Raw genomic sequence first — 23,324 nt, 5'->3', positions numbered from 1 at the left:
GCCATTAGACCATAAAACAGGAGAAGAAATAGGCTATTTAGGCCTTCGAGCCTGCCCCATCATTTAATCAGGAGCGGATCCATTTTCCCACTCAGTCCTACTGCCCTGCCTTCTCTTCACAACCTTTGATGTCCGGGCTAATCAAGAACCTATCAATCTCTGTCTTAAATACATTCACCCAATGACTTGAATTCCACAGCTGCCAGTGGCGACAAATTCCAGATTTACCATCCTCTGGCTAAAGAAATTCCTCCGTATCTCTGGTCTAAGCAGACGAACTTCAATCCTGAAGTTGTGCCCTCTTATCCTAGTCTCTCTCACTGTGGGGAAACAAGCTTTCTACATCTATTTGCTAAAGATAGCTCCAATATACTTACTAATGCCAAAAGGTTATAGCTTTCTGTGGGTAATATCAGCAGGCAACGGAATAGAGGATGGAAATATTAAATGGCCAACCTACTCCTAATCCTACATTTTTGTTCTTAACAACCAGAAATTATATATTGTTTGACATCAAGAATAAAGATAAATATCCTCCTTGATCCACCAAATAGGAATATATTTTTCTTTAATTTAATTAGGACCAGCAAATAAAATAAACAGTGATTATAACTGCCTGGGGTATATCTCTCCAGCCCATCGATCACCTTCTATCTTGGATAGCTTTTAACTCTGGACACTTTACCATCTTAAATGGCCACTTTCTATGATCCACAGAGCAACTTAGCAGTCGTCTACAAGGTCAATCAACACCTCTTTCAAAAATAAATGCCATTGCTTTTAACTACAGAAATGAATAAAAACATCCAATTGCACTGCTCTTCTATTCCTAAAGATAGCCAGGTTTTAGTAAGACTTACCAAACTGCTGAATAGCACGGTCTGCACTCCAAGGCAATTCCAGGGTCATATGTACCCTCCTTCGTTGATTCTTTATTCTTTTGTCAGCCTGCAGTGAAATTCCTGAACTGGCTGCTTCAGAGATTATGGCTACCAACTTAAAGATTAAAAAAAGTAAAATTAATTTCTTCAGATATATTGCATCAAGTATTATGTTTTCAGCATCTTCTCCATAGCAGCAACATTACCAGAACTGTATCACCATGTCAGTGTGACATGGTTTTAAATGCAGGTTGAGGTGCAGGGGGATATACCATGCTGGTCCTCTGTGCCTACTGGAACCCAATTTCCTACGTTACTTTGGTCAGGCAATGTTTGTGGAGGCAGAGGGATGGTCGACATTTTGGGTCAAGAGTCTTGTTGCAGAATTCTCACGTATTAATCTCGCTACCTCCACAGATGCTGTCTGATCTGCTGAGTTCCTTCAGCATTTACATTTTAGAACACAGAATATTACAGCACAGTCCAAGCCCTTTCCAACCCATGATATTGTGCTGATCCATATGTACTTAGCAAAAATAAAACTAAAACTAAACCCTCCCTACCTCATAACCCTTTATTTTTCTTTCATCCATGTGGCTGCCTAAGAGTCTCTTAAATGCCCGTTGTTCCAGACTCCATTACCACCCCCTGCAATGCATTCTAGGCTCCTTGATCTAGATTCCAACATTTGCTGTCTTCTGCACCTTTTGTTACATTTCACTGGACAGTTCAATGGTTAAGAATGGTCTTGCAAATAAAATGAAGAAATTGGAACATAAAAGTCTGTCATATATGGTGTTCAGAAGGATGAGAAAAACAAAATGTGATTTACCTTTTCATTAATCCCCTGAGTGCAAACCGATAAGAAATTCTTCTTTCTATATTATACTTCGGTACTATACTGTTAAGTACATGAACAAGTCTATTCATTGAAATTTACAGAGCAAAATATGAATCTAGAAATTCTGGCATTAATTAGGTGATGTTTAATGAGTAAATAAAAGTCTAGTGAGGACTTGCACCTGCAAAAGTTATAGCATGCAAGCTCCAGCATAGCCTGCACTAAATATCACACTTCTGCATTCAAAATTCTTCGCTAAAAACACAAAAAGTGTATTTGGACATATAGCACGGTAACAAGTCTTCTGGCCTTCAATTCCATGCTGCCCAAATACACCAACTAACCTACAACTTCCGTGTGGGAGGAAACCAAATCTCCTGGAGGAAACCCATGCAGACATGGAGAGAACATACAAATTCCTTACAGGTAGCGCCAGATACCAACCTGGCTCACTGGCACTGTAATAGCATTGCCCTAATGTATGTAGGAGAAAAGGGAAAAAGCATCAATTGTGAGAGGTCCCAGGCAGAGGGTAGGAACCTCGAGAGTTGGTGGAGGGTCGGGATGGGGGGACAGTTCGTAAAGTTTTCTTCATCAGAGGGAAAGAGGATCAAGCAGTAAGTTTAGAGGACTCAGAAGGAAAGCTGAAATAAAAACAGAAAAAGCATCTGTGGAAAGAGAAATAGTTAATGACTCATCAAGACCAGTAAAGTCAATTTTAGGTATACTTTGTGGAAATCACTGAAAGACCTTGAATTTCTTTATCATTTTTCTAAAGGAATGTAATATATTTATCAATGCACATAAACTCTGTGCCTCGTAATGGGATTTCTAAGCAACAGTCTTGTGTTACTAAAGCAAGTAGAGAGCTCCATGTTGTGTAATATGTATTTATTTACTGAAAATGTACAGTGAAAAACAAACCTACCTTATCCCCATCCATGAATCGCTCCTTTTCCTTTAAATTCACATGGTCGATGGACAAGTTCAGTTCTGCTCTGGACTCATAACAAACAGAGCCATCTGGTTTGCGAACCACACGTCCTTTTCTTCCAGTCATCTATTAACATTTGTGATTTAAGTATACAAAATAAATATACTCCAAGACTCACAGAATACACATGCTCTTGGAATATAATTGGCAGGGCTACAATGTAAGTGAAAACACGCAGAAATGCTGGAGGAACACAGCTGATCTCACAATATCCAGAGGAGGTAAAGATATATTACCGATATTTCAGACCTGAGCCCTTCTTCAAGGTAGAAGCAAAAAACAGGAAGGTGTCAGAATAAAGATTGAAGAACCACAGGGGATGGAGTGCAGACCAACAACCAAAAGGTGCTAAATGGATATGATGAGGAAAGATGAGAATTGATTTTGGCTGTGAAAGGAGACAGAGGAAAAATAGAGATTGAGCTGGGAAAATGCGAGAGGTGAAAGGAGGGGGGAGCTGCAGCACAAGAAACCGTAGAACTTGATGTCAATGCGATCCACTTGGAGGGCACTCAAACAGAACATGAGGAGCTGGTCTCGCTCTGGCAGCCAGATATGGTCTCCTCTACATCAGAGAGACTGGGAAATCACTTAATTGAGTACCTCTGCTCTGTCCCCCACAATAGTGTGAATCTCCTAGTGGCCACCCATTTCAATTCTCCCACCCATTCCCTTGCTGACACTGCCAGACTGCATCATGCACTGCCAGGCTGAAACCGCCCGCAAAATGGAGGAACAACACCTCATCTTCTGTCTGGTCACCCTCCAAACGGATTGCATGAACATAGATTTCTCTGGATTACATTAAACCTCCTCCACTCCTTCTCTTCTTTCACCGGTTGCCTTTTCCACAGCTCTATCTCTCCCCTTTTCCCTCTGTCTCTTTTCAGAGCCAAAAGCAATTTTCCCTTTCCTCTTGTATCCAAAAACATTCTGGCAGTTGGTCTCGACTCTTCACCCCAACCCAACACCCTTTCTTATATCTTTATTGAGACGCCTGCCTGCCTTTTGCTTAGATCTTGAAGGCCCGAAATGTCGGTAATATATCTTTTACCTCCTATGGACAATGTGAGACTGGCTGAGTTTGTCTTGAGTATTTCTTTGTATTTTTACTACAATCAAAGCTTCTGCAGACTTCTGTGTTTCACTGTGAGTAAATAAATGCAAATAGGACTGACTGGATTGCTTGACAGTTTGTTAGCAAGGACTTCGTGATCTGAATATCCTTTTATTTCTGAAAGATTCTATGATTACTGATGAAGCTGCCTCTCCCTGATCCAACAAGGTGTTTACCAAAACAGCACTTCCTATTATAGCCATATGAATTTTCCAGGCTTAAATGTTGGACTTATTCCACCTGGAAGCTAGTTCAAAATCATCAATATTCATTTCTTTTAATATCCCTGATCAACAGACAATCTTCATTATAGTGACAGCAATTGATTGCAATCTTTTGCAATCAGAATACCATAAAAGTAGGCCTCTTATGGCAACAAATTCACAGCTGAATATTCAAATAGCAAGAAACCCTTCATTCTATATTATACTTCAGCACTGTATATGCACACGAGTATTCATCTGTTTATTATTGCTTCAAATGTCAGTAGGCTTGATTGACTGCATTTTCATTTGTGGGAAACTAAAATACCACTTTGTTAACTTTACATAAAGTGGTGCTAATTCTTTACCCAATTCATTACCAATAGATCTCAGCACAGATGGGAAAGGAAAGGAAGAAACCAGCTTGGAATCCCATATCTGACTATTTTTCAGAGTCCCTGCTGAATTGTGTGCAAAGGACAAAGTGTCAGTCAAATAACTGATCTTTTAATCTCACAGATGAAGCTAAGAAAAAACTGATACCAAAAGGGAAAAATAAAATATTCATAAATCTGATGGCATTTTTTCCCTCCTCTCTTGAAAGCATTGATCAATTACAGGTCTCAGTAGGCATTTGTTTGTAGGTTTATATAGAAAACAATGGCCTGCTCATTTACTGTGAAAAGGCATAATATTGTCCTGTTTCTTATGGGGAGAGAGTTATCAAACAAAACAGAAAACTATTTTCCACTCACAAGCAAACTAACAGAGGTTCTTGTGATAACACAAAGCTTGGAAACTCAACAGACCAAACAGTTTACTTGATATAGCAAAGATACATAACCAACATTTCAGGCTTGAGCCCTTCATCAAGATGTCAAGTTTATTGTCACCTGATTGTACAAGTGCAACAGTGTTCTCCAGTCCTCGATGCAAAACATGCAGGCACAAAACCAGATATTACGCACATACAGACAAATAATACACATGCAGGACAAGTATTTTATCTATAAAAATAAATAAATATTGTTTTGTACAAATAAGAGTCTTGATCAGTGGGAGCAGTTCCTTTGGTCATTCAGAATTCTCACTGCCCATGGGAGGAAGCTGTTCCTCAGCCTGGTGGTGCTGGCTCTGATCCTCCTGGATCTCTTCCCTGATGGTAACAGCTGAATGATGCTGTGTGCAGGGTGGAAGGGGTCCTCAATGATTTTGCGCAGCCTCTTCAGACAACGATCCCAGTAGATCACATCGATAGGGGGGAGCACAGGGTAAGGGAGACTCCAGTGATACTCTCTGCCACTCTAATGGTCCTGTGGATTGACCGATTCATTTCTCTGCAGCAACTGTAGATGGCCAGGATGCTCTCGATAGGGCTCCTATAGAAGTTTGACATAATGGTGGTAAGTAGCCTTCAGTCTTCTCAGGAAGTGGAGTCGCTGTTGCTACTTCCTGACAAGTGAGGAGATGTGGCCTGTCTATGATAGGTCACTAGTTCAGTGAACTCCAAGGTACTTGGTGCTCTCCACTACAGAATTGTTAATGTGTAATGGAGGGTGGTTGTTCCTGGTCCTCCTGAAGTCCACAATCATCTACTTTGTTTTGTCCACATTGAGACTCAGGTTGTTAGGCTTGCGTCACTTCAAAAGATTTTCCACCTCTTCTCTGTAATGCGACTCATCGTCGTTGCTGTCTCATCTGCAAACTTGATGACACAGTTGGAGCTGGATCTGGAACAGTCATGGGCCAGCAGCGTGAACAGGAGCCCTAAGGTGTGCCAGTGCTCAGCATTGATGGCACGATATTCTGCTACTGACCAGGATAGATTGTGGTCTTTCTGTCAGGAAGTCTAGGACCCCAGCAAGGACAGCTTCTCCACCAGCTTCTCGGGGAATGATCGTACAAAACACTGAGCTAAATATAGGCACGCGCCCAAAAAAAAATGAGGGCAGTGGTTGGGGGGAGGGCTCTCAATGACCCTCCCTCCCCATTTGTTCAGATGCCTGTCTAGATTTTGCTCATATCTTTTTTTTTAAAATTTTTTATTTTTCACACTATAAACCATATTGACCAAGATACATACAGACATTTTTTTCTTGAATATATAGTGTCATTTTCTCCCCCTTTTCCCCCCTCCCTTCCCCCCTTCCCTCCCTCACCCCTTCCCCATTTATTTGAAGTTCAATCTATAAGATACATTAAACCCATTAAACAATGTTGTCACTTAATAAAAATAAACAAGAAATTTTACTGAGTCAGTTCTTTTCATTATCTTCTCCTTCTGTCATTTTAGGTGGTGGAAATCCATGGTAGGATTTCTCTATTGTATTTCATGTATGGCTCCCATATTTGTTTGAATATTGTGATGTTATTTCTTAAATTATATGTTATTTTTTCTAATGGAATACATTTATTCATTTCGATGTACCATTGTTGTATTCTTAAGTTGTCTTCTAATTTCCAGGTTGACATAATACATTTTTTTGCTACAGCTAGGGCTATCCTAACAAATCTTTCTTGTGCTCCATCCAAATCGAGTCCAAATTCTTTATTTCTTATATTACTTAGGAGGAAGATCTCTGGGTTTTTTGGTATATTGCTTTTTGTGATTTTATTTAATATCTGGTTTAGATCTTCCCAAAATTTTTTCACTTTCTCACATGTCCAAATTCCATGAATTGTTGTTCCCTTTTCCTTTTTACAGCGAAAACATCTGTCTGATACTGTTGGGTCCCATTTATTTAAGATTTTGCTCAGATCTTGATGAAAGGCTCAAGCCTGAAACTTTGTTAATGTATCTTTATCTTTGCTACACTGTTTGACCTGCTGAGTTTCCCCAGCTTTATTTTTACTTCAATCACAGTGACTGCAGACTTTCGTCTTTTACCCTAGAGGTGTTGTTGTGGACGGGTACATAGTATAAATCTGCAGAACAGTATACATTCCCAGCTAATCTGTCTGGTCCTACTGAATGAATCATTTAGCTCGTGGTATCAACAGGAGAAAAAATGAAGGCAACTTGAGCTATCAAATTTCTTACAAACTTACCTCAGCCACATGCTCAGGACCACCAAACAAGTCAATTAGTTCATCCAGTGTATTTAGAGGTAGTTCTTTTCCCAGTAATTCAACCTTTGCCAGCAAATCACTCTTCAATCTTTCTACAAATTCTAATGTGGCTGCTAATAGAAAAGCAATTAATCAATCAAAACTGTATTCGGAAAATTGCATATTCCATTAAGAGATTTAAAAATAACCAGAAAACAAGAATTTCATGTATGTACGTAGAATTATATGACACCTCCTTTGAAGAAGACCGCAGAGCCCACCTCACTGACAAAAGGCAAAGGAGGAAAAACCCAACACCCAACCCCAACCCACCAATTTTCCCCTGCAACCGCTGCAACCGTGTCTGCCTGTCCCGCATCGGACTAGTCAGCCACCAACGGGCCTGCAGCTGACGTGGACATTTACCCCCTCCATAAATCTTCGTCCGCGCAGCCAAGCCAAAGAAGAAGAAAGAAGAAAGAAAGAATGGAACATTTACCATTACTTTTAGCTAAAAGGAATTTTTTTTTTAAAATTTTAGACAAGACAGCACGAGTCTGTGTTCCCAATGACATCCCATTGACCTTCAACCCCCAGTACATTTTGAAGGGTGGGTGGAAACTGAACCCCCAGAGGAAACCCACGTAGACACAGGGAGAACGTACAGACAGTGCAGGATTTGAACCCTGGTCTCGATTGGTGGCACGGTTAGAGTAATGCTGTAACCGTGCCACCGTGGATAAATACCTTAACAGTGCTGAAGGCAAGTAGCAAACAATACTGGTATGCCTTATATTATTAACATTAAACTATCAAGGATAATGCCACAATTACTCCTAATGCTTTTTCCTGTAATTTTGCTCATCCATTTTGAGAGCAATAATTTTTTTTGCATTTTCCTGTGTAAAATAAGCAGTGGTTTGGTACAAGATCATTAGAACAATGTTTGCCATGGGAACTTGAAAGAATTGAAGGCAACTCCTAGCATAATTCAAGTGTGAACATAATTAGAGGCAGAAATTGCCAGCTTGGTAGCATATTGATGATCCGGCATTTTAAGCAGTACACAGTATACTGGACAAATGGAAACGCTATTATGGGATCGAAAAGGAATCAGGCCTGCTCATGACATCCAAGAGTCATTTCTACATGGGATGCAGATTATAACAACAATGGCAATACAAGACCATAAGACATAAGAGCAGAAATAGGCCATTCAGCCCATCGAGTCTGCTCCATCATTTAATCATGATTAAATGATCCATTTTCCCACTCAGCACCACTGACCGACCTTTCCCCATAATCTTTGATGCCCTGGCTAATCAAGAACTTTCAATCTCTGCCTTAAATACACCAAATGACCCAGAACTGCCTGTAGCAACAAATTCCACAGATTTACTATCCTCTGGCTGAAGAAATTCCTATGCATCTCTGTTCTAAACAGACGCCCTTCAATCCTGAAGATGTGCCCTCTTTATCCTGGACTCTATGTTATCTCTGAGACCAGAGAGTGATGAAAATAGACTCCTGATAACCTGGAGAAACAAAAACACGGCAGATGCTGGAATCTTGAGTGAACAAAGAGAAGTTGGAGGGACTCTTGAGTCAGGCAGAATCCATGAGTAAATATGATACATCTAAATCATGTTACATCATAATGTTACAGGTTTTAATTGGGAGTAAGTGCTGGAGGCCACAGCACCAACACTGAAACCTGTTCCATAATGTCCACCATTAGTTTCCAAGCTTTCTTCTTACTAAATCAGACTGGTAGTTATTTGAAAAAAAAATCTTGTCTTAGTCAAAATTTCAGAAAAAAACATGTAATAAAAGAAAGCTAATATTTCTAAGCATATTACTTTTTTAAAATCACTGGATTCAGAGTCCTCTGTGAGCAATTTCATATTTTCTTTAATTTTATACCTGCCTTACTGTCATCATATCGCAATTGAAAAGGCAGGACGAAGAACTTCCCGTGCTTCTTGACTCTGCTTTGGTGGATAACTGTCTGATCTTTATATACTGGCAGCCTCAACCAATGGCAAAAAAGATTAAGGAAAATAAACAGGTAAAAAATAAAGAAGTCTAAAATTGGCGTGCCTTGCCATTAGGACATCAATCCATGCAACGTGCAATTTCAAACAACCGGAAAGTCCACTTATCCGGCATCTAAGAATCTCCATAGATGCTGGATAACAGGGGTTGTTACTGTATATGGTAAAGAAAGGATGGAAACCCTGCTTGGCTCATAATTTCCATGATCCATTCATTTGAAATTTTTACATTAAGTGGTACCTTTTTCCATAGAGAGAAAACCATTTAGGGGAGGATCCACAGCAATGACATCAGGTTCTTCTGATAGTTCGACAGCAGATGCAGGTGATGAGTTTAAGTCACTGTCAGTATCCAGGTCAGAATCACAGCTGCTGTCGTCGCTACTTTTTAATGAGTAGATACAATCCTGAACACTTTTAACTTGTTTTGAGGGCCGGCCTCTTTGTTTTCCTGTGGGAAAACAGTTAAGCAAGAAATTTGGTTACAAATAAAGTTCAATAATGCTATCTATCAGGAAAGCATTTAACTGAAACACTGCTAGAACTCCGTTACTGATCCATTTATGATCACACGTGGAACAAACCGCCTACTCAAAAAGAACCTAAACCATGAAAATTATTTTTAGTTTAGCTGTGATATTTTCTCCAAATACAATTTTGAACAGAATGTGGAAGAGTCTAAAGATTTATAAAACTAGAAAAGGAGGATATAGTATAAATGTAGACCCTATTTATTGTTGATTTTATAGAAATAATTATAATTCTTGATGTTACTTTTAATACAAAAGAGCATCAATCACCCTGGTAGCCAAGAAGAGTAGTGTGAACTGCCTCAGCGACTACAGCCCAGTAGCTCTAACTTCTACGGTGATGAAATGCTTTGAGAGGCTGATCATGGCCAGAATTAACAGCAACCTAAGTATAGGTCTAGACCCGCTGCAATTTGCCGATCACCACAATCGCTCCAAAGCAGATGCAACATCGCTGGTTCTCCACTCAGCTCTGGATCACCTCAAAAACAGCAATTCACACATACAGCTTATCGACAACAGCTCAACCTTCAATACCATTATTCCCTCAGTGTTGGTCAATAAGCCACAAACTCTGGACCTCTGCACCCCACACTGCAACTGGATCCTCAACTTTCTCATCGGAAGACCATAGTCAGCACAAATTGAAAGCAATATCTCCTCCTCACTGATCAACACAGGCACACCCCAAGGATGTGTGCTTAGCCCACTGCTCTACTCATTATACACCCATGACTGTGTGGCCAGGCACTATTCTAATGCTATCTACAAATTTGCCGATAACACCACAGTTGTTGGCAGAATCACAAACTGTAATAAGGAAGCGTACAGTTTGGATATAAAGGAGCTCTTTGAATTGTGTCACATCAACAACCTGTGCTCAACATTAGCAATACCAAGGAGATGGTTGTAGACTTCACAAGGGAGTATGGGGAACATGATTCAACCCTCATCGAGGGCTAAGTAGTGGAGAGGGTCAAGAATTTCACATTCCTGGGTGTCAATATCTCCGATGATCCGTCCTGGAGCCTCCATGTTGATGCAATCACGAAGAAGGCTCGCCAGCTGCTAAACTTTGTGAGGTGTCTGAGGAGATTCGGTACGTCACCAAAGACTCTCAAAAATTTCTACAGGTGTACCATAGAGAGCATTCTGGCTGGTTGCATCACTGTCTGGTATGGAGGTGCCAAATCTCAGGACAAGGAAAAAACTCCAGGGGGTTATTAACTCAGCCTGTGACATCATAGGCTGCACTCCATCGAGGACATCCACATGAGACGGTGTCTTAAAAAAAACAGCCTCTATTCTCAACGACCCCCACCACCTGGACCATGCCCTCTTCACTCTGCTACCATCGGGAAAAAGGTACAGGAGGCTAAAGTCAAGCAGTCGGCAGCACAAGGACAGCTTCTTCCCTCCACCATCTGAATAATTAATGAGCAAAAGACACTGCCTTGTTTTCATACACTCCTATTTTTATATTATTGTTGTAAGATGATTCACAATATGCTCTATGAAATGCTGCAAAACACTGAATTTCGTGACTTGTTCATGACAATAAATTCTAATTCTGATTCTGACACTTGGGTCTTGTAGACATTCTCCTGCAGAGTACAAAGAAACGCATAACAAATATGAAAATTCTTACTGCAGAACCGTGACAAGAATTCAAAATTCACTGAAAATACACCTTCCCCTTTGCCTTCAGATTCCTGGAAGAATAATGAATCACAGACACCGAATTATTTTGACTTTTTCTTTTTCTGGCAGTATTTTTATTTATATTGTAAGGTGGTTGATATAAATCCTTCCATAATAATAATAATAATAATAATGCTGCAGCAAAACAACAAATTTCGTGAAATGTTCATGACAGTAAATTCTGATTTTGAAATAACTGTTAACACTGTAATGTGCTCAATGTATTTACATTTCACTTAAACATATCTTTGAAATGAAATCTGTGGCAAATCAGGGAGTTATCAAAATATGGCATTGCTTTAATTTTAATGTATGTCCTTCGGTTCAGCTACATTTTGGTCATAACTTGCAGGGCATTGCTAAGCATTTGGAGCAAATATTGCATTGAGTTTTAACTTGTAGGGAGCGTGGCAAGGTGGCTTAGAAGGAAGACGTGTATTCTACCTTTCCCCAGCTGGATTACTAAATACCCAGTTTTTAAAAAGCATAAAAGTGGTTAAAAATAATATTTACAGTTGTTTAAATAACAGTGATTTATGATGGCATCTAATGTGAAAAAATTTAAACCTCAACTTCAAAAATATTACGTTCAAAAGTGCAGAAGAATTGAGGCCTACCTGCATAGCTGAATCCACGGAATCATCGTTGGGAGTTTCCAAGCCTCAGATGACTCCAGCCTGTTTGAGTTTGACCTCGGCGCCGATCCTGCCTCCGCAAGATGGCGCCGACACTTTGGTGAGCTTAGCCGTTGCTGACCCGCATTCACGTGAAGCTGTGAACGCGGGGCGGCCATCAAGGGGATCCGTGAACCCGCGACCTCCCTGACCGGCCCGGGGGCGCACAGTGTAGCGTTGGAGAATGCTCCTGTGCGTACGGCAGCTTTGCCTGGCTTGCATGGGGCATCCCGGGTCCAAGAATTGCTGGGTAAAGTATGGGCTGTGGGGGAGCCCGAATGCCAACATCTCTATGAAGTCAGGGTGCCGGCGTTGGGTGTTCAGACTGTCAGTCATTCAGCTAAAGGATCTACGATGACTGAGGAAGAAGAAGAACTTACCTTATTGGAATTTGTTCAGGAGGAGGAGCCTGTAGTTAAAGGAGGCAGACCTCAAAAAGTGGAGGTGGAATCTGGAATGGATTCAGTGTTTACTGTTTTGGAAGGGATTGCTTGTCAAATGCACAATATTTCAAGACAAATATCAACACAGGTGAATCAAGGATTTATCGAGATGAAAATAAAAATGAATACCCTGTGTGATGAAATGTCATCTATGAAACAGGAAATGACTGCAGTTAAGAGTGATATTAATAGATGTATAAAATCAGTTGATATTGTGCAGGATAATTTTAAGAAAATTGAAACAGCCTTTTCTGAGTGTCAAAAATCAGGTGGAACATAATAGAGAAAAAATGGGAAAAGTGGAAGGTTCTTTTGTAGAATGGGGGATTCAAAAAAGAGATTTATTGAAGAAGATTGATTCGTTGGAAAATCAAAGCCAGAGGAATAATGTGAAAATAGTTGGTCTTCCAGAGACCATTGAAGGTTCCGATCCGATAAAAAATTTTAAGCATTGGATCCCAGATGTGCTGGGTAAAGAGTTTTTTCTTTAAGGCTTGGAATTGGATCGGGGTCATAGAGCTCTGAGAAGAAAACCACTTCCAGGACAAACACCTAGAGCAGTCTTGGTTCGTTGTTTAAAATACCAAGACAGAGAAATGATTCTACGTATGGCAGTACAGAACACATGGCAGAATCAGTCTCCATTAATGGTTCAAAATAACAGAGTGTTTTTTTAATACCGATTTGAGCCAAGAGGTTATTAGAAGATGACGAGAATTTAATACGGCCAAAGCTGTTTTGTGGTGAAAAGGATATAAGTTTGCTTTTCGTTATCCTGCAATTTTGAAGGTTTTTTATGGAAACTTTTAATCTCAATTCTTTGAGAATGATCATGATGCTTTGGTTTTTGCTAATTCTTTGCCAGAACTGCGAAGAAATGGGCATTCTCCTCCGTTGTCTCCTAAGAGGAGGGTAAATGGAAATGGACACGAGTATGGAAAGAATGGAAAGTATGGAAAGAAGAGTTGACACAAAGTCTTCTTGATGTTGAAGATCCAGAGCAGTCATTGGGCATGGAATCATTGGGCTGAATATATGGACTATATTTTATATTTTATATAATATTTAAATAATAAATATGTATCGGGCTGGGGGGGGTGGATGACACTGAAAACTTTGACAGTCATCTGCTGCTAGTGGGTTTACCACACCCAGATTTTTAGGGTATTACTTACTACCTTTGGATGTTTTTTTTTGTGTTTTTCTGGTGTTTTTTTTGAGGGTTTTTATTTAAAGAATTCTAGAGGGGAGCATTATTTTATAGTGTGCAAATATATCAGTAGTTAAAAAGGATGTCTAAATTTAATTTTGCAACTTTTAATGTTCAGGGATTAAATAATCCAATTAAGAGAAAGAGAATATTGGCTTATATTAAAAAAATTAAAATTGATATTGCTTTTTTACAAGAAACACATTTGACTGAAAAAAAAACATTTGAAATTGAAAAGTGATTGGGTTGGTCATGTTTTTTCTTCTTCTTTTAATTCTAAGGGAAGAGGAGTAGCGATTTTGATTCATAAAAATTTACCATTTGAATTGGAATCTTCAGAGGGGTATGTTGCCAGAGTATTAAGAGTGAACTGTAAAATTTTTGCTGAATCTTGAACTTTGCTGAATCTTTATGCCCCTAATATAGATGATGAGCGGTTTATTTCAGAAGCTTTTTTTTTCTGTTAACTCAAGATAATAAAAATGTCTTAGTTGGTGAATTTAATTGTGTTCTGGACCCTTTATTGGACAAAAATCCAAAAAGTATAGGAAATCAAAGATGGCAACACAAATTAATGTGTTAATGAAAGATTTAAATTTGGTGGATATTTGGAGAAAAGTTAATCCTACAGAGAAAGATTTCTCTTTTTATTCTTCACGACATGATTCATTTTCTAGAATTGATTTATTTTTGGTATCAGGACGTTTACAAGGTAGAGTATTACGAGCTGAATATAAAAGTAGAGATATATCAGATCATTCATTATTACTTTTTTCTTGTGAAAGTTCGGAGGTAATATGTCCATCGTTTAGATGGAAATTTAACGCAATGTTATTGAAAAAAAACAGAGTTTGTTACTTTTGTTAAAGAGCAGATTTCTTTATTCTTGACTGAGAATGTTAATTCTGTGGATAGTCATTTTGTAATATGGGATGTTTAAAAGCTTATTTGAGGGGGAAGATAATTAGTTATTCTACGAAAGTTAAGAAACAATATATGGCAGAAAGTTTAGAGTTAGAAAATAAGATTGCTGAGTTAGAGAAAGATTTTCGGAAAGGTGTAACAGAAGATAAAAAAAAATTCCATTAGCGAGGTTGAAATTACATTATAATACTTTACAAACTTATCAGTTTGAGTGCTTAATTAATTGATCTAAACGACGTTATTATGAGTTGGGGGAAAGAGCTCATAAGGTACTTGCTTGGCAATTGAAAGCTGAACAGACATCTATTAATGCTGTTAAGAAGAATTTAAAAGTTACTTACAAACCTCAAGAAATTAATGACCAGTTTTATTCATTTTATTTAAAATTATATACTTCTGAGGGGAAACAGGATAATGGTTCTATTGACTCTTACTTATCTAAAATTAAAGTTACCGGTATTAGATGGAATTGATGTTCAGGAATTGGAATCTCCAATTACGGATTTTGAAATTAAAGAAGCTATTCAGGAAATGCCTAATGGAAAGTCCCCAGGGGATGATGGATTCAAACTTTTTTAATGATGATTTCTCTAATGTATTTGGAGAAGTGTTGAATCAAGTTACTGAAGATCAGAAGTTATCAGAATCATGTTCAAGTGCTTTAATAACTGTTATTCCAAAAAAAAATAGAGATCCATTAAAAGTGTCTTCATATAGACTTATTTCTTTATTAAATGTAGATTATAAAATTATAGTGAAAGTATTAGGTAATAGACTTGGTAAATATTTACCCAAATTGGAACATATTGATCAAACAGGTTTTATTAAGAATAGAAATGCATCAGACAATATATTTCGATTAATTACTTTGTTAAACGCATATCAAAAGCAACCTAACTATCCTATGGTGGTTGCATTAGATGCAGGAAAAGCTTTTGATAGGGTTGAGTGGGATTTTTTATTCAGTGTTAGAGAAATTTAAATTTGGCCCTTTTTTTATTGGTTGGGTTAAGGCTTTATATACAAACCTGATTGCTAGGGTGGTGACAAATGGACAGATTTCTTCACCATTTAAATTGACTCGTTCAACTTGACAGGGCTGCCAATTGTCACCAGCCTTATTTGCGTTGGTTATTGAACCGTTAGCTCAGGCTATTAGACAAAATGAAGAAATTAAAAGGATGAGGGTTAAGAATGAAGAATATAAAATTAACTTATTTGCAGACGATGTGTTGGTATACTTGACGGAACCAGAACGGTCGTTGAAACAATTGCAAAGAGTGTTTGTTGAAATTTGGAGAATTATCGGGATATAAAGTTAATTGAGATGAAAGTGAAATTTTACCAGTTGGAGTGGGAGATTATTCTGAATATAAAACTATTACAAAATTAAGGTGGACAAATAAAATTAAATATTTAGGTGTGTTAATGGATACTAATTATCAATCACTATATCAATTAAATTATGTACCTATATTAAGACAGATTAAAGTAGATTTGATTAAGTGGAAAGATCTTCCATTAACTTTGATTGGTCGGGATAATTGTATTAAAATGAATTTTTCCTCAAATACAATATTTATTTCAGACAATACCTTGTTTACTTTCTAAGGGTTTTTTCAAGATTTGAATAGAACAGTGCAAGAGTTTTTAATGGAAAGGTAAATTCGCTCGAGTGGCGTTGCATAGACTTACATGAAAGTATGCATGGGGCGGGCAACAATTACCACATTTTCAAAACTATTATGAAGCAGCCCAGTTGAAGTTTATTACTAGATTGATGGATTTAGATCAGCCTCCTTGCTGGGCTAAAGTGGAGATGGCGTGTATTCCTAGGGTTGAGATACATGAATTTATATTTCATTAGAATTTGATTTTGTTACAGCAATATGATATGCCGATATTGAAACATCTGTTGAAAATTTGGATAAAAAAAGGGTGTTAGGGTCGAAAGATAAATGATCAATTTTAACTCCATTGTATAATAATCAGCTTATTCCTTTTTCAATGTTTAATAATCATTTCTGGATTTGGGATTCTAAAGGTATAAAGACAATACAAGATTGTTTTGGAGAGGGGCAATTTCTTTCTTTTCATCAATTGAAAGATTTGATATACCTGTAAATTCTTTGTTTGCGTATTATCAACTTAGAGCTTTGATAAAAGATAATTATGGTAGAGAGATGATTTTACCTACTTTATCGAGATTTGAATGTTTGATTTCCTTTATACCGAAAAAGGGTTATAATTCAGTTACGTATAATTTGTTACAAGATAGTATGGATAAGTCAGATTGGGAGAAATCCAAACTTAAATGGGAGAGTGATTTAGTATTTAATTTTCCAGATGATGATTGGGCGAATATGTGGCAGAACAATGTAATTAAATTGACTAATGTGCGATATGGAATGGTTAATTATAATTTTTTACATCAATTATATTTGACCCAGAAAAGTTTTTAAAAAATATGGGTTTAGTAATTCAGATTTTTGTTTTAGATGTGACTCATGTATTGGAACCTTTCTACATGCCGTTTGAACTTGTGTTAAAGTTCAATCATTTTGGCAAGGAATTAAAGTAGTTTTGGAAAAATTATATAATTTTGTATTACCGTTAGATCCAATGATTTTTTTTGTTGTGAAAGTTGTATTCATTAAGGGGAATGGGATTGGACAAAATTCAAATTGCTTTTGTACGTTTGGTGTTATCAGTAGCACGTAAATATGTTGCCCGTACTTGGAAAGATGATACTGAGATTAATATATCACATTGGCACAATGAATTGAAAGTATGTATTGTTATGGAAAAAATTACATAATTTACATGATAATTATTCTTCTTTTGTTAGTAAGTGGTCTCCATATTTGAAATATATGCATTTAGATATACTTTGAAATGTTATTAACATTTATAATTTTTTTTTATGTATAATCTTTTTTTTTGCTCCCCTTAAGGGAGTTGGCTGAAGGGTGGGGTGGGTGTTAATGTAAAACCTCTTTTTTATATAAATTATTTCTATACTGCATGTTATTTTTTTCTTTTAAATAAAGTTTGAAAAAAAAGAGATTTAACTTGTATGCAAAACCAGCAATAATAATGATAACCATCCCCGAAAATCCCATGAAAAGAAGTTCAATGATATTGGTCCTTCTGTTTTTAGGCCAGGAAGGAAGTGCATCAGAGAGGATGTAAATTTATTTTGTCTCTATCAGCAAACCAGCAGTGAGGCTGGAATAAGGAAAAGATCACAAGAGAGGGCTGAACAATGGTCAAGAGTTTCAATGAAGAGAGAGAATGAAACCTGCCCTTCCTAGCTTCCCTTTATACTATTTTCTACATTTCCTCTTTTTATGTCAGGTTTTCCACCAAAGCCATACTATATTATGGAAAAATAGTTCAAGGCTGGCCTGATGCACTCACCAACCCTCCCTATTGGAGATGTACAGGGCACACTCACCTACCCTCCCTATTGGAGATGTACAGGGTACACTCACCAACTCTCCCTATTGGAGATGTACAGGGTGCACGAACCAACTTCCCCTACCAGGAACATGGATGGTAAAAATTCTGTACTAGCATTGATATACCAAGGATCCAGAATATGAGGATTGAATGCAACTATGACCTCTCAAGAACCATAGAATGCTGCAGCTCCGAAAACAGGTCATTCGGCCCTTCCTCTCTGTGCCAACAAATATTTCACTAGTCCCATTGACCTCCCATTCCATAATCCTCCAGAACTCTCCTATCTAATCTATTCGCATCAGATGACAGCACATTCCACACTGCCACCACTCTCTGAGTAAAGAACTTTCCTCTAACATTCTACCTAAACCGTTCCCTTGTCAGCTTAAAACTATGACCTCTTGAATTAAAAGCCTACTCACACCCACTCTATACTTAAATTAAAATCAATAAAAATAAATAAATAAACAGATAAAAAAATTAATTGACATGGTCCAAGACAACAGAGAATGCTGTATTTCTGCAATCTCAGCTCAAGGAGACATTTTTATTCTTGATGACTTGTCTATCAACAAGAAACAAAAGGCCTAATGCCATCTCTGCCTTCAATCAGATCTTTTACTTAAGTTCCGCTATTCTGAACTAAACCTCCACTCCTTGATTTCTTTACTGTCAACTAAACTATCAGTCACAACCTTGAATGTATTCAGTGATTAAGCTTCCACCGCTCTCCTGGATTGTGAATATTACAGATCCAACATCTGGTGAAAACAGACATTTCTTTGCATCTCTGTCCTTAATGGCCGAGCCTTTATTTATAGATGGCAACCTCTGATTCTACCCTCCAGCCAGGATTAACATCAACGCCACATAAATCATGCCAAGACCTGTAAGAACATCTTACATATCAACTTTACTGCTCATTCGTCTAAACAGAGTGCGGGCCTGTTTAATCTCCCCTCACATAATTAAATACCAACATGATTAATAAGGGTGCTACCCCTCCACCATCGGACTCCTCAACAACAAACTCAATCAGGAACTTATTTAAGGACTCTTATTTTTTCACTGTATTTATATTTTTCTCTCTATGTATTGCAGTCTGTTTGTTTACACATTATGATTACATTGAATTTGTTTTTTTCACACTGCCAATAAGTGGTAATTCTGCTTTGCCTGTAGGAAGAGGAATTGCAGGGTTGTAAGTGATGTCATGTTTGTACTCTGACAGTAAATCTGAAATCTAAATTAGTCCTTTAACAATAAATCTGATGAACATTTGCTGCAATGCCTATCTTGCAGGTATATCTTTCTTCTGCAAGGGAGACTAAAACTGTATACAATATTCCACATGACTTTTTCCCCCCTCAGATATTTTTGATTTATATGTTTTATTTGATTTGCTTCTTATAATAAAGTTAAATGCTACTCTCACCATGTTTAATCTTGTTACCTGTTGTGGTTTTCTGTGAGCACTTTTCATAAACTCAAAATGACACCAAAGCATAGCAACTTTTTGCAAATCATCTACATAGCATGGAAAACTTGGTTCATTTGACAATAAGCAGTCCAATTCAGATATAATCTCACCAGGCCTCTACATAATTGTTGGAAGAGATCTCTACTTTTGTACTCAAATCCTATTTGTACAAAGAAACCCCTGCAGCATCTCACAAGTTAGACCCTACCAATCCAAAAATGATGTGTGAATTCCTACCCTCTGTTTTCATATGCTATCATTTCTTTGAATTATCTCTTGTTTCACAACTTATCAAAGGCATTCTGAAAGTCCAAATAAACCACATCTTCTGCTAGTTACAACCTCAAAAATTCCAAACAGAATTCCTTTGCACAAATCCATGCTGACGCTATAGAAGGAAGGGGGAAAAAGAGCCCAATTCCCACTTCCATTATAATAGGTGTCAGTATTTTCCCTACCACTGTGATAGTGTTCCACTAAATATATATATATATTTTTTTTTAAATGAGGTTTTGCGGCAGTCCAAGAAGAGGCATTTCATGGTAGAAAAAGACAGACTTTTCTGGGGAAGCATCAGAATTCTAAAAACATTATTCTTAAAGTTGAAAATGCAGACAAAAGTTCCAGCCACAATTTCCCACACAGAATATAAAAAGCCAGAAGAAACTGTGTAAAATCTTGGCACAATTTAGCAGCTGCCTCAAATTTTAGGACTCGCACTTCCATTTGGGTTGGAAATTTTACTTTTTGCTCTTCAATGCCAGTAACTCAAAAGATTAAACTTACTAGCCATGCGAAAGTAGATTCATATGCCATATTTTTACTTATTCAGTTATCTTGATCTTTAATGTTATCTTACGTTTTCTTTTTGTCCCAGCTCCCTTTTCTTTCTTTCTCTTTGTTGAAGGAAAGTGCTTCTGAATTAGTGACTTAAAGACGCCTCTGCAAGTAGAATGCAAAAGTTTATTCTGTTATTCAGAATTTTAAATTAAAATTTGATTTATTAAATCTTCTTGTCATTGCAATAGTGCATGCAAAATAAAGTGAAGTCACAGTGAAACTATAAACTGTGCATTGTGAAGAGGCAAGCCAACAGGAGAAATTCCCTTTACTCAAATCGACCCAGGTATCCAATTCAAAATGTTAAAAAGTTTTTCGATCTGAGATGATGAGTATTCCATGTGACTCAAACCCAGAAAATTGTAGAAAGTAGGCATATATTTGGCTGTTGTGTCAAAGCACTGGATGAACGGTCAATTTCTGGCACACTATTCTCATACAGAAACGCTGGAGGAACTTACCCGGCTTCACAGCGTCCATAGGAGGTAAAGATATATAACCAACATTTTGGGCTTGAGCCTTTCCTCAAGGTATAAACAAAAAAAAACAGAAGGTATCTCAATAAAGAATGGGGAGAAATAGGGGAAAAGTGGGAGGGGAAAAAAGGTGAGAATTGATTTTAACTCTGTGAAAGGAGAGAGGGGAAAGGGAAGTAAGAGGAACAGAACTGGGGAAAGGCTACAGGGGAAGAAATAGGGGGGGGGGGGGGGGCGGTAGTTAATGGAATCCAGAAAATCTATGTTAATGCCATCTGGTGGGAAGCTGAGGTGTTATTCCTTCAATTTTCAGTGAATGTTTATACCTTGAAGAAGGGCTCAGGCATTAAACAATGGTAATATATATTTACCTGCTATGGATGCCATCAGACTAGCTGAGTTCCTCCAGCATTTCTGTGTGTGTTTTAATACAATTACTGTCTTCAGATTTTCAACTTTTACAATATTCTCATAAATGTTATGTGCAATGAAAAGTGCCTCTCAGATTCCCTTTAAATCTTTCCCCTTTTATGTTATGCTCTCTAATTTTAAACATACCCCAGAAAAAGTTATCTATCCTATCTATGCTTCTTAATTTTATAAATCTCCTTCACTCCTGAGAGATATCTAGCTCCTGCTCTGGTCCTTGAGCCTCAGAATTTATGTGCCTAGTTCAGTTAAGTTTCAAGTCAATGGTATTCTCAGGAGGTTAATAAAGATAATATCATTGAATGTCAAGGCTAAGTGATGAGACTTTCTTTTGCTTAAGATGGTTATTGCCTGACACAAATTGATCAGTAAAATGGCTATTGGTGAACAAGTGTTGCATGATCCTGAAGGCCTAATCAAACAGTAACTGATAAATTATGCCTATGCTTAACTTCATTAGAGTACACTTTACCTCAAAGATACATGATTACTGTACAATGTGCTTCAGATCTGCAAAGATGTGCATGCCAGAAGGGGTACATTCGATTAAAAATATTTCCTGCTAGTTAGTACAGCATGACAGTTTTATTTTTGCAACTTTTTAATTTTGCTTCAATCTCTGCAGAGATCTAAGAACTTGAGTTAAGACACTAGCAAGGCTAGTATTCCATATTTTTAAACATATAATGTGCACATTATATGCAGATTTTATAAATCAAGTTCTCCCCGCCCCCCCCCCCCCCTCCACCCATTGTATGTGTGCACTATACAAGAATATTTTTCCATGTTGAAAGAACACGCACAATTAATAGTGGGTATGGAAAAGTCGAACCGGCAATTTGTAGCAAGTGTGGGAATAGCAGCATTGAAAGAACGCACACAATTAATAACTGCCATGGGAAAGACGCAATTTATAGCGAGTGTGGGAATATTAGTGAGTGTGAGAATACAATAGCGGCATTGAAAGAATGGGCACAATTTATAGCGGACGTGGGAAATTTTGATTGTGGGACTATCTCTTTGTACTGAATGCCATGGTAATTCTATAAACAGGACATTCTGGCTAAGGCACTGCACCTTATGTTGCTGCTCAAACTACAGGGGAATCACGCTGCTCTCCACTGCAGGCAAAATCTTCGCTAGGATTCTCCTAAATAGAATAATACCTAGTGTCGCCGAGAATATTCTCCCAGAATCACAGTGCGGCTTTCGCGCAAACAGAGGAACTACTGACATGGTCTTTGCCCTCAGACAGCTCCAAGAAAAGTGCAGAGAACAAAACAAAGGACTCTACATCACCTTTGTTGACCTCACCAAAGCCTTCGACACCGTGAGCAGGAAAGGGCTTTGGCAAATACTAGAGCGCATCGGATGCCCCCCAAAGTTCCTCAACATGATTATCCAACTGCACGAAAACCAACAAGGTCGGGTCAGATACAGCAATGAGCTCTCTGAACCCTTCTCCATTAACAATGGCGTGAAGCAAGGCTGTGTTCTCGCACCAACCCTCTTTTCAACCTTCTTCAGCATGATGCTGAACCAAGCCACGAAAGACCTCAACAATGAAGACGCTGTTTACATCCGGTACCGCACGGATGGCAGTCTCTTCAATCTGAGGCGCCTGCAAGCTCACACCAAGACACAAGAGAAACTTGTCCGTGAACTACTCTTTGCAGACGATGCCGCTTTAGTTGCCCATTCAGAGACAGCTCTTCAGCGCTTGACGTCCTGTTTTGCGGAAACTGCCAAAATGTTTGGCCTGGAAGTCAGCCTGAAGAAAACTGAGGTCCTCCATCAGCCAGCTCCCCACCATGACTACCAGCCCCTCCACATCTCCATCGGGCACACAAAACTCAAAACGGTCAACCAGTTTACCTATCTCGGCTGCACCATTTCATCAGATGCAAGGATCGACAATGAGATAGACAACAGACTCGCCAAGGCAAATAGCGCCTTTGGAAGACTACACAAAAGAGTCTGGAAAAACAACCAACTGAAAAACCTCACAAAGATA

At 38.1% G+C, this 23,324-nt stretch overlaps 1 protein-coding gene across 6 annotated transcripts in view; it reads right to left on the bottom strand.

Moving 5' to 3' along the window:
- sbno2b (strawberry notch homolog 2b) overlaps window positions 1–23,324 on the bottom strand; it is a 189,102-nt gene that overhangs the window by 30,082 nt on the left and 135,696 nt on the right. For 5 of the 6 annotated variants that reach the window (XM_069928192.1, XM_069928191.1, XM_069928195.1 and 2 more), the window contains 5 exons: window positions 20,425–20,507; window positions 9,380–9,589; window positions 7,085–7,218; window positions 2,651–2,782; window positions 861–996 (listed from right to left, as the gene is read on the bottom strand). In XM_069928192.1, the coding sequence (XP_069784293.1) occupies window positions 861–996; window positions 2,651–2,782; window positions 7,085–7,218; window positions 9,380–9,589; window positions 20,425–20,507 (695 nt within the window). The remainder of the gene's footprint in view (window positions 1–860; window positions 997–2,650; window positions 2,783–7,084; window positions 7,219–9,379; window positions 9,590–20,424; window positions 20,508–23,324) is intronic. The other variant, XM_069928193.1, reaches the window with a different exon arrangement.

Source organism: Narcine bancroftii, chromosome 3, assembly GCF_036971445.1.
Source record: "Narcine bancroftii isolate sNarBan1 chromosome 3, sNarBan1.hap1, whole genome shotgun sequence".
NCBI lineage: Eukaryota > Metazoa > Chordata > Chondrichthyes > Torpediniformes > Narcinidae > Narcine > Narcine bancroftii.
This window is presented reverse-complemented; position numbering and strand designations above follow the sequence as displayed.